This window comes from Triturus cristatus, chromosome 9 (genome assembly GCF_964204655.1).
Source record: "Triturus cristatus chromosome 9, aTriCri1.1, whole genome shotgun sequence".
NCBI lineage: Eukaryota > Metazoa > Chordata > Amphibia > Caudata > Salamandridae > Triturus > Triturus cristatus.
In genome coordinates, this window is record NC_140592.1 from 734,653,025 (window position 1) to 734,665,729 (window position 12,705).

Consider the following 12,705-nt stretch of genomic DNA (forward strand, 5'->3'; position numbering starts at 1 on the left):
CTGCACACAAAAACCTAAAGAAGGACATTTCCAGAGAACACAATAGGCAGTATTTAAAGGGGAAGCCTTCAGCCCAGTTTATTCTCAACTCTTGGCACAATGAAGGATGGTTCCACTATGAGGATTCGCTACCTAATCATGGACTCAGATATGAACTGTTAAGGTTGAAGATCGGTATTAACCCATGTAGTAGTAGTGACAAGTTAAAAACGGAGATGATAGATGTAGCGGGTAAATGTGCATGCGGCTTGAGTGTTAAATACGACAATGTGCACATCCTGGTGGATTGCCTAAAAGTCCTGCCTCTTCGGAAAATCTTTTTAAGACCGCTTTTTTTTAAATATGGCAGCAGTAACCACATGCAAGCAGTGGCACTCTTATCAGACATGCGTTACCTGGATGTTGCTTGTGCCGCTGGAAAATTTGTGAGCGCCGTATAAAAGACTTATACTGGATTGTGAGACAGTTTGCCAGTCTTAAGTTGTTTTTAATGACCTTATGGAGATGCCAGTGTTTGCTCCATAAGTCTAAAATATGATCCCATTCCATGTATATTTTATGATGTTTCAGTTATGAATTTCACGATTAGCTTTTATTGATTATAAACATTTTTATGATACTTAATTGAATGTATATATTTTAGGATGATGAGTGTTTGTGTGTTTTATGTTGTTTAATGAAAAATGGTCCAAATAAACATTCTTTTGTCTGACTGACTGGTCTCATGGTCTTCTTGAAAACCTTAAAACCTTCTTCCAACAAAAATTCTAAGACCTCAATTCTTCTTCAATCATTTCTGACTTCTATGTGTTAATCTCTGCCCATTTTCTCCTCCCCTCGAACATTTATTTGTTAAAACTAGTGTGCTGCCTGCTTTCTACTTCATTTATTACTTGAAAAGGGCTCTTTCTTATTTCTCTTTTGGTCTGCAGCGCTATGCTAAATAAATCAAATAATATAACATACATAGGATTGGTGAAATAGAGGATCCATGTGGTACAATGGAATGTTAGTGACCGAGTTTGGAGACAGTCTTGCTTTCTTCTTGTAAGCAGAAATGTAGTATAGTGCAAAGCTTGGTTGAGGGCAAACGTTTTGTGTCGCGAGTAATGTGGTAAACAGTGTTGACAATTTCAGAAGATTCAGGGCATACACCGCATCACCATTCTTTTGGGGTTAAAGTTCAGGTTGGGGGATTAAAAGACTGGTTGAGGTGAAGTGAAGGTTGGGTTGGTGAGTTCCAAGCGAGGTTTGGGGCTGAAGGTCTGGATTACTGGATAAGGAGTTATTGACCCAGTCTGCTGCTGCTTATGCGGTGCTTGTTTGTGTGGCGATTGGCCTGCTGCCTAGCTCAGCCTTTCTATGATTGCGAGGGAAGCTTGCCCTGCAGTAGTTTTGTCCTATGAGTGTGACAGAGTCTTGGCCTGCCACTGGCTGTCCTCAGAAAGGTCTATGGGGTGGCTGAAGCTTGGCATGTGTCTGCACATGCTCTAGAGGGTTTAAATGTGAAAGGGAATCTTGGTCTGCCGTTGCTGCCTGTGCGCTACATGTTCACTGTAAGAAAGATAACAATAACAGTTACTACTTGTGCTCAACCTTCTTTGCTTGTGCAAGGGAAGCTTAACCTGCTGCCATCCCTACTTTACCTCTTATAAGAATAACTATTGCACAAAGATACCTATTATTGATTAAGGAGTGACTATTCGACATATCGATACATACTAGCCTTGAGAAAGTCCTTTGGACGAAACACATGTTGGCTGCCTGTACATATATTATATTTTTCTAAAAGAACAATGAAGGACAAAGTACAGAAAACCTTGAATCAACCTGTGATCTCCGACTGTTTCGTGACAAATGATGAAAGCCAGCTTCACTGGCTTAGATTACCATTGAGTGTGCCTCGGCAAGTGTGCGATACCTCTTATAAGAATATTTTCCTGCTTCCTCTCTTGTACCTCTTCCGCGTGAACGAGCTAAGTTTGTGCTGTTGTTGGGCATTCGCCATTCTACTGGTTTTCTATGTATCTTTGTGAGGGAGGCATGTACTGACTTTGTTTTTCAGTTCCTTCCTCTTGTGTGATGGAGGTTCCACAGTTACCTCCTTGGTGTGTAAGTGAAGCTTAGCCGGAGGGAAGGGGTGTGATGGTGTCCGGGTGTTGTGTGTATGATTGAAAAACACAATGAATGATATAGGCCTGTGTCGCTTCTGTCTATGCCATATGCGTTCTTTGTTCGAGGGAATCATGCTTTGCCACTGTCTGTACTGTGGCCATTCTATGTATGAGATAAGCTTTAACAGCTACTCCCAAGCCTTTTCCAAAAGATAAGTATAATCTGCTGCTCATACTTTACCCCTTCTGTTTATGAGTAAAGCTTGCAGTTGTTGATTCTATGCCTGCTATGTGTGAGGGAAGCTTGCACTACTGCTGCCTGTACCGCGCCTTTTCTGTGAGTGACAAAAGGATGCACTGATTCCACAAGTGCAGCACCTCTGTGGTAATCATGTTTGCCCTGTCATTGCCACTGTCCCATGTAATGATGAGATTTGCTCTGCTGTTGGATGCACTCCTTACCGCAATATGACGGGACCACACTGGGAAGCCTTAATTTTGGCGCAGGTGTCCTGAAGCTGAAGCATCTCACCAGGTGCCAACTCAAACACCTGCCGGGGCTGCGAGGCCAGCCACGTGTAGTCCACGCTGCCGTTTTTCCCCTTGCGGACTTCCTGGAGACGCTCCCGCTGCAGCTTGTCGGCCCGCTTGAGGTGCGTGTTGAGCTCCAACATCAGTGTCTCTGTGACCAGCTCCCCGCTCCTCCGGGGGGGCGGCGCCACCCCCTCCTCATTCCAGCCAAACAATGCTGACAGAAACATGGCTTCTGTGACTGTGGAGAAAAAAAGGCATGGTCCTTAAACCAAAAGATATAAACAGAGGACTGCCATATTTGCTCAAAGTAAAAGCTGGAATGTAAGCCAGTCCTGAGTGAAAGAAACCCACACCTTTGCAGCCCGCTTTTTAGGTCTCGCATAGGCAGCACTTGCGTTGTCTCTTCGAGACATGCTGTATTCAGGATATGGGCTTTAAGATCTGCCCATTGCTTGCCCATGTATTTTATTGGCTCCTTTGACTGTCTTTTGGAAATGGTTTCTTTTCATTGGTTAATTTGTTTGGTAGTGCCTCCTTAGTACCTCCTTTTCTCCTGTCGTAAACTCCCATAAGGACTGCCCCTGTTACATGTCTTGTTACTCAGTATGTTTTATTTACACTTTGTGAGCATTATTTTCTTAAATTAATTTCTCGTAGCTGCTGTTGCAGGCACAACAGGCTCTCCCCAACCCGCCCTGTTTTCTTGACAGCGCAGCGCCCGATCGTGAATGCTGCGCTTTATCTTTTAAAGATGCTCCCTCCTCTCCCCACTTCACAGCCGGCCAGCACGCTTTATGTTTGGTAAGACTTTTAAATTAGTTGGTTACTCCTAAAGTGATCACCGCCTTTCTTTAGTTTTGCACAGCACGGCACTACTGCACGAGCTATTCTGCTTCTTGCCCACTGCTAACACTTTTAAATTACTTTCTTGAAGGGACTGCGCGCCTTTGATTTGCATGGCGCGGCACTCATGCTCGCACTATGACCTGCTGAGCGCACCACGCAGTGCTTTATCAACAAAACATGGTGACTGCGCGGTTTTATTTTGTTTTCTTTGCAACCACTAAAAGCTCTTCCAATTACCAATCCACCCTATTTTCCAGACTCAAGCGCTGCGACTAATAATAGATGCTGTGCTTTCTCTTTTAAAGACACTCCCTCCCTGCTTTACCTCCGTGCTTCATGCTTGGTAAAAGTTTGAAATTAATTGCTTTATCTTTAAGCTACCGCAACCCTTAACTTCTAATCACCAGCACAGTCTAAGTGCGGACGCTCCACTTTCTCTTTTAAAAACACTCCCTCAGTGCTTTACAGATGGCCACCATGCCACATGCTTGATGAGTGATTAGAGTGATGTACACAACACTAATCGGTATTAGCTTTATATTGCAATGGCAATAGCTCTAACTCTGAAAAATGCAAGACCTATTGCATTGCAAATGCTTGTTTAACATATATTGCTGCTTAATTTCTCTCTTTCCCTCTCTCTCTCTCGATGTCACACCCAAAACACACATGGGTTTTTGGGTCTACCCCTTCAACTATTGGCTTCTGCTTCCAGCCTTGTTTAACCATTGGCTTGAGACATTATGCCAATCATGTCCTTGGCTGAGCCCAGTGGAGTAATCTTAGCTCACCTAATTCAATTGTCTATTCAAGTGCATCTTTCCACCTCCGCAGGAGTGCTGGCATTGAAATTCATGAGGGACTACTTTACTATTAGCCCATCTATTGATTCCTACTTGATCCCTTTCATGTGTCGCTCACGAAGGTGCTAATGCTGCATGCGTTGGCACATTAAACCCAACCTATTGGCTTTTGCCAGTGTTTTTTTGTTACAAGCTACTGTATGTCATATTCTTCCCATTTAGTAGTGGTATTGATGGAAGCTAGGGTGCCACTGTGCGAGACACGGTTTCTACATTCATCACACCACGGCTCGGTGAAGAAACGCTATCACACCATGAGCTGGAAACCCTTCCACACAATGGGTTTCCAGCTCAGCAGCTAACGCTCTGCACTGTTGGGCCCCATTTAAAACATCACCAGGATATGGAAGATGGTTCCAGATGATTTTGTCCTTGTTGTGAGGGAGGTTGATGGGACTCTTAGGGCAGTGCAGGGGATCCAAAGCCCCATTCCCCATGAGACCACTCTCTCTCTCCAAGACCCAGCCCCATCTTCCTGTATGCTCACACAGTGAAAATGTATCTAAGATTAGCAGGCCTAAAATTAAATATAATTTGTGATGGATAGACAAGTTGCTTTCCTTGCCTAAATTAAAGACAGGATGAAACTCATCTTGCAACAATTACTGCAGCCTAGGTATCATCTAATCTCTCTTTTTTTTTTTTTAAATCATTTGTCTTTTTTAGAAAGCTTGACAATATTTGTTTATCTCTTGGCCAACTTGTGAAATGGTCACCACCTTCGGGGTGACTTAATTCCCCTGATGTCTTGCTGAGGCTTGAGGCAAGCAGTGCCCAACTGTGCTGACTTGTAACGCCTACACTAGGTTGTAACTGACAGAAGGTATTACTGACTGCTCTTCAAGAGGTGGAGTTACAGAGGGGGCTGTATGACCTTCCTTCTTTTAATAATCAAATAGGTGTCTTGCAGTATAAAGCTTGTCTGACGTCCCTACAGAAAGACTAACAGCCAAACTAACAGGCTCACGTAAAGTCGACTAGATTGAGCAATGGGAATAAATATTAACAGTGCTTAATTTCTAAAAAAAAATAAGTGCCGGGGCTCTCATCAGGAGGCCGCTGCAGCTTGAACCACACTGTGCCCCTACCATGCTGCCAATTACAGTAACAACACAACTACCTACCATCACACTCCTACAAGGGTGACAATTCAGACTATTCCAGGTCCCCAAAGCTATAAGAATGTATTTGGCAGCAGGTAATAGTAATTTTTAATGTATATTCAATTAATACTTAACTGTTTTTGTGGTCATCTCTAAACTAGTCAGACAGTGCCACCTTGTGGCATGCTGTCACAAGCATCAGTTTTGACAATGAAGTGCCAGTGCTTAGAACCGGAAACCACTGGCTCAAATTAAGCACTGAATACCCCCTTCAAAATCTAGATGGTGGCAACTCAAAATTTGCACACCAGGAAATCTAACGAGCTTGTCTTTCACGTAAAAACCTTCTTGGGTGGCAAATATCTGCTGTCATGACATTTTAAATATAGACAGTACGTTCTTTTTAATTGTGCGCAGTTAGTGAAATCAGAATCCACGGTTATGTTTTCAAGATTTGCTGCACAGGGTTTCATAATATTACCATTGTTTTCCCTATTGCCAGCACGCCATGTTTCCACTCGCATGCTTTCATGTAACAATCAGATTCATTCTGGGAGTTGTAGTTGTGGTTTGCTTCAACAAGTAAGTTTTCCTGAGTCTATGGATAGATTTTGGTTCTTTTTATAAGGCTACTTGTAGTCCTGTTTATCCCACTATGAATTCAGGAGAAGAGAAGCTCAGCACCTGCACCTAATCATCAACAGTGGTCTTTTCATGAGCACCAGTTAAGGGCAGAATCACAGGATGTTGAGCCGACGCCGAGACTCAAACCTGGTTTCCCAGCTCCAAAGTCGGCAGATCTGACCATTATGCCACATCAATCAATCAGTCAATCAATCACTGGTTAATAGTTGGTTCTGGCTTAGGCGGCGCAAACAGGAGAAATGGGCTGGTGCGAGCTGCCTCCTGATGAGTGCCCCGGCACTTATGTTTTTTACAAATCAAACACTGCACCAGAGGGTGGCTTGGAAGGAAGCAGATTGTGTTTCGAGCAGAGGGCGTGTGTTAGGACTAAAAAGGTTACTGTAGTTAATATTATGAAGGCCCTTGGGAGCAGGCGTGAGACTAAGGGTTTGTAATCAGGGATCCTTCACTCTTCTCTGCGGATTGAGGATTCGATGGATTAGTCAGATAATATTACAGTAAAGTCGCCGTATTTCTTGGATCATAAGGTGTGTCCCTCCCAGTAATCCTCTGGCCTGAGCCAGGGACAGGACAGGGATTAGACATTTACAAATATGTCACCTAATAAGCAGGAACAGTGGCAGGGCTGCCTGAGAGCTGAAAGCAGCCCTGGAAATGCTCTAGTACAAGTGCTTTCTCCATGTGCCACAAGTAATTTACACCAGTGGAGTTTGGTGATTCTCCCTACCCAAGATATTTTTTGATGGGTTAAAACAATTCATTTACAGCATAATGTTTAAAATATTGGCTAAAACTCCTGTAGTAGGTACCTCTGTAGAGAAAGTTATGAAATAAACCTATACGACTGGTTCTGAGTGTTGCATAGGCGCATTATTTCTCTACAGCAGCAAATCATGGGTGTTATATGTTTAAAACTGTGTGATGTTCCCTTATGGGTCATTTTATCAAAAATAGTTTGAGGAATCCCCTTGTCCTCATGACTTGAGATGGCGCCAAGCCTGTCAGAGTATTTGAATCATCAATGGGCAGTCCATCACTTAGATCATGCATGTCACCAAATTGCAAAGATTAGCTTCAGGGGACAAATGTTGCTCGCTTTACAAGTGTTCAAATTGCATTTATATAGCGCTTACTGCCCCTGACGAGGGGCTGTGAACAAGACTTTCACTGTGGCCATCATTACAAGTTAAGAGCTATCTGTAAAACTGAAGTTTGCACAGGGATCATAATTACGAGTAGTATGATAATTATCACACCTTTGCTGTTTACATCTGATAGATTCTGCAGATCAAACCTGCCAGAAATGTATCAACAGAAAAGACCTGTAAAAAAGGCAAAACATGGAATTTAGGGCCATATGTAGATAATTCCTATTTACCGATTCCGAAATACCGAATTTTACTGATTCGGTATTTATGAATCGGTAAATAGAATGTAGGTAAACAATCGGTAATTTTTACCGATTCGTTAATATTCGTTATTACCGATTCGGTATTTACCGAATCGGTAATAAGGAATACCTTTCTATTCATTCCTATGGGCCTGGAGGCCCATAGGTATGAATGGGAAGCCATTCACTATTACCGATTCGGTAAATACCGAATCGGTAATAGGGGGAGCAGATTCAAGGGTGGCAGGGTGTCACATTGACACCCTGTTGCACCCCAGAATCGTGCATGTGTGCACATGTGGCGCACATACATGCCCTAAGGGCATGTATGTCTGCCACATGGCACCTTGAAAAAAGCAAATTATTGCTTTTTTAAAGGTATTCGGTATTTACCACCAACTTGTAGTTGGTGGTAAATAACGAATCCTGAATGCAAAAATGCACTCGCTTCAGGGCCTCTGTACTGCTCGATTTTTCCGGTCTTATTGTGTTGAAGGGTGATTTAGGTGACTTCAGTCTCTTCCCATTCAAGTCTAAGGTTTAGAGTAGTGTATAGAGCCTATTTATTAGGCACTTCGACATGATCCTGTGTTCTTCCCCATAGATCAGGGTTTGCATATACATCCTAGGGGATAGATTCGTTAGTATTAGGGGTAATCTGTTCTGTAGTGAGGGTATTTCATGGAGCCGTGCTGAATTCAGGCCTGGTAGGCCTTAAACGGGAGAGACTCCATCTTTCCTCCTGCTCTGGCAGCTCGGGATGTTTCTAGGTCATAGGCAGTGTTTTAGTTAGGAGGTGTTATTCGCTTGGAGAGAACCGGTTCAGGCCGGCCCTTATCGAAGGATTGTATTTTTCTTCATGCCGAAGACACTACATCAGGCCGGCCGGCTGGGAACGTGTCCTTGGCACGGGGAGGTACAAGAATTTGGTGGGCGGCAGGTTACGGGCTGGAATTTTCCATGAGGAAATGCACGTCTATATTAGTAAAAGTTTGAGGCAGATACTGGCACTTGCTTCTAGTCCATGGGCGGCACCTGGCCGTTAGTAGTAAAGCTGCTACTTATTCCAGGGAAGACAGATGACAAACTTGGAGGTGGAGAAAAACCGAGAAATAGATATTCCAAAGAGAAGAGAGTAGCCGATGAGGAAGAGGTCCCAGTGACTCGGAGAGGGAGACGGGAGTGAACCCGTGATTGCGGAGGTGTGACTTCCAGGCGAAGCCGAGGCGCAGACGAGAAGGGAACCTAGATGACCATTGAGTGCAGGCTACATACGACCAAGGTGATGTCAACCCCTTACTATTAGAGTGTACAACTCAATCTTTCACTTTTCTTTGCAGGTTATGTGATATGTATTATGTTCCGTGAGTGTGTATGTAATAACTAAATAAAGTAGTAAAGCAATATGTGCTACGTGTTCTTGTGTAAGAGGGTAACCTATTCTTCTAGTCAGCTGTGACTTGACATGGACAGATGTTAATCCTGATCAGGTAGGTGGTAACTGAATAAGGGAGAAAGGAGCCCTTCGAACTGGGGAACAAGTTGTGCTCAACTAGCTGTCTTTGTGTGATCTGATATATAGTAACACTGATTCCCTTGTTGTATGTTGTGGTAATTATAGGATGAACTCGTGTTAAGGCTGCCGTCTGGGCAGGAAGTCCTGGGTCCGTTTGGGACCGCGAGGCTGTGACTGCCGTCTGGGCAGGAAGTCTGTGGCTGCCGTCTGGGCAGGAAGTCCTGGGTCCGTTTGGGACCGCGAGGCTGTGACTTGTCTAAGGCTGCCGTCTGGGCAGGAAGTCCTGGGTCCGTTTGGGACCGCGAGGCTGTGGCTGCCGTCTGGGCAGGAAGTCCTGGGTCCGTTTGGGACCGCGAGGCTGTGGCTGCCGTCTGGGCAGGAAGTCCTGGGTCCGTTTGGGACCGCGAGGCTGTGGCTGCCGTCTGGGCAGGAAGTCCTGGGTCCATTTGGGACCGCGAGGCTGTGGCTGCCGTCTGGGCAGGAAGTCCTGGGTCCATTTGGGACCGCGAGGCTGTGACTGCCGTCTGGGCAGGAAGTCTGTGGCTGCCGTCTGGGCAGGAAGTCCTGGGTCCGTTTGGGACCGCGAGGCTGTGACTTGTAGGTCTTGGTATATATATAGTAGGAATTCCCTGTCCTTAGGTGGTACATATATGTGGTTATTTAGGTGTGAATAGGCCCTAGGGAGGGGGTAACGTTCTGGTTTGGGTTAGAGAGGCTCTGCTGAGCGGGTTCTATCTGATCCGAAAACCCAAGCAGAACATTTGGCGTCACGAACCGTTTACGAAACCTGTGTGCGTTGTGGTTGTCTTGTGTTTGCTTTCGGCGCGTGCGTGGTTTTGTTTGCATTTTATTTTTGTATATTTGTGTGTATAGTTTTTATTTTTCTTCCTTCTTTTCTTTCTCTTCTTTTCTTCTTTTTCCTTTTTCACAATGTTTTCTAGAAGGTCTAAATCTACTTTTAAGTTGCCCGTTGATATTCCCGGATGGGATTCAACGCCTTATGAAGCCTTGGCCCGTGAGTGGGCTGATTCTACTGGTTTGAGTGAGAATTGGAATTCTTCTTTGGAGCTGGCAGAGCCGGCTGATGTGATTGCTTGTTTGCAGAAGGCACCCGTATCGAAGGGTGAGGAGATTCCCATTTTGGGGCGCAGAGGTTGGATTCTTTTGTCTGCATACAGGATTCTGCATGAGAGACTGTTGAAGCTACAGATATCTCTTAAAGATGTGGAAGCGCACTTTGTTGAGATTCAGAATTCTCATACTTTGTTGCGGTGTCAAAATAAGTTGCTTGCTGATAAACTTGAGACTTACCAAACTATTGCCGAACGGGCGGCTGTGCGAATTGCTCGTTATAAATACAAGAACAGGCGCGGTCGGGTTTCGACGCGAAAGGTGCGTCTGGTCGTGGCGACAGCCGGGCTGGATTGGAATCCTGATGAATGGGATGGTAATATCTGGAACTCGACTGATTCTTGTTCCTCGGGTGAGGAGTCTGCCAAGCGCGAGTCTTCTCGCTCCCGCCATGATTGTAAGTCTGCTTCTCGCACCTTTGATGGTGCACCCCGTGATTACGCTCGTTCTTCGAGTGGGATCAATGCTTCTTACACTGATTGTCCCTCTACGAGTACTGATCAGGCTCCTTGTGATGCTCGTCCCGCGGTTTCTGCGCATCCAGTTTTCCGTCGGAAGTTGCAGCAGTCTCCCAATGCTCCGCAGGGTATTTCTTTGGACTGTTTAGAAGACTTTACTCAGCAGGAAATTAGTGATATTTTGCAGCGATTTCGGCAGCGAGCTGGTGAGTCCTTGCTCACATGGATGGTGCGCCTTTATGAACTGGGCGCTGCTGGTATTATGTTGGATACTGGCGATTGTTTAAAGTTCTGTTCCTTGAGTTTGGATTCTACTGTGCAGGATCATTTTCGTAACTATAATGGTGTTGGTCAGATTTCTTTACTCCAATTGGCGACTGAGGGTTGTAATCTAAAATATCCTACTGAATCTGACTGGCCTGTGAATGACAAGCCGTGGTATACTTTGCGTGATGCTGCTCAACGTCTCAAAGAGGAGGTGATGAAAACGGCAATTTTTCTGGGTACTGCTGACAGGTTGCTTGATGGTTCATTGACATCTTCTGTGCGGAACCGTATCATTCGATCTTCCCCTGTTGCCTATAAGCAGGTCATGATGACTTTATTGATTAATCAGACTGGTAACGTATTATCTACGGTTTTGGAATCGGTGCGCCAACTCGGTGAGTTGGGTGAGTGGTTTAAACCTGAACGTCAGTCCCGGCCTGACACTCGTACTCCTGGTGAAAATAAACTTACTAGACGTGATATTTTTTCTGGTCTTCTGGCTGATGGTGTGCGGAGGGAGGACATTGATGGTGAGACTACCGCTCGTTTGTGGGAGTTATTTCGCAAACGTGGCTTGGATCGAAAGGAGGGTGCCCGGCGTGTTCGGACCACTGAGTGTGATCGTGGTGGTTCTGATGGTAGCGGTGATGACGACCGCCGTGGGCGCTCTGTTCGTCGTGATGATCGACGTTCTGCACGTGATGTGTCCCCCCGTCGAGAGAGAGACAGGGAGAGAGAGGGGGAAAGAGAAAGGGGGAGAACTGACTATGTTTACAGCAGACGTAGAGATGATAGGGATCAATCCCCTGAGGTGAGGAGGAGAGAGGATCGTCACAGTTTGGTCGATCGTAACCCGCAGTACAATGCAGAAGATACGAATCCGTTCCGTACTGGGAATGGATATGAACAGGAGGTACCGATACCTAAGAAACGTGAGAGTCTTTATCCTGATTTATCCTGGTACACAGAATGCAGTAAGAATGACTAGGAAATAGGTCAAGCTCCGGTACGCAGATGGGCTCACAGAGATAATAGACCCTATGTAGATATTGATATTTATTGGAGACATCGTAATATCCAAAGGGCCCGAGCATTGGTAGATACAGGAGCGGAGGCCACTCTTATTCATGGAAAATCAAAGAAGTTTACAGGTCAGCCTTTTACTATTACCGGATTAGGTGGAAAAGAAACCCCTGCAGTTCAAACTTTGCTTGAAATGAGAATAGGTAGAATTCCCAGAAAAGAGTATTCTGTACTAGTAGTGCCACTTCTAGAATTCATAATTGGGATTGATATTTTGAGAGGAATGACTTTGCATCTAGATGACGGATGTTACCAATTTGGAACAACGCATTATATATCGTCCAGACCTATACGGGTTGGTCGTTTAAGAATGCCCCCCATACAAGTTCCCCATGCGACAAAAGTGGTTTGTCAGAAGCAGTATCGTATTCCAGGTGGTCATGAGGAGATTAGTACCACTATTCAGGAGTTAGTGGATGCAGGAGTCATAACCCCAGTTACTTCTGCTTGGAATAATCCTGTTTGGCCGGTGCGTAAGAGTGATAACTCTTGGCGCATGACCGTTGATTATCGAGAATTGAACAAGCACACACCCTCTTTGACTGTTGCAGTACCGGATGTTATTACACTTATTGAGAGAATCCAAAAGCATCCAGGTACATGGTACGCGTCCATTGATATTGCTAATGCTTTCTTTTCAATTCCGATTGCCCCAGAGTGTCAGGAACAATTCAGTTTTACGTGGAACGGGCGTCAGATGACGTTTAGAAGTCTTCCCCAGGGCTATGTGCATAGTCCTACGATATGTCACCGGC

At 45.0% G+C, this 12,705-nt stretch overlaps 1 protein-coding gene across 1 annotated transcript in view; it reads right to left on the reverse strand.

Moving 5' to 3' along the window:
• LOC146798670 (protein RD3-like) overlaps positions 1-12,705 on the reverse strand; it is a 46,123-nt gene that overhangs the window by 10,732 nt on the left and 22,686 nt on the right. The window contains exon 2 of the mRNA XM_085627994.1: positions 2,577-2,886. Within this exon, the coding sequence (XP_085484120.1) occupies positions 2,577-2,875 (299 nt within the window). The 5' untranslated portion in view covers positions 2,876-2,886. The remainder of the gene's footprint in view (positions 1-2,576; positions 2,887-12,705) is intronic.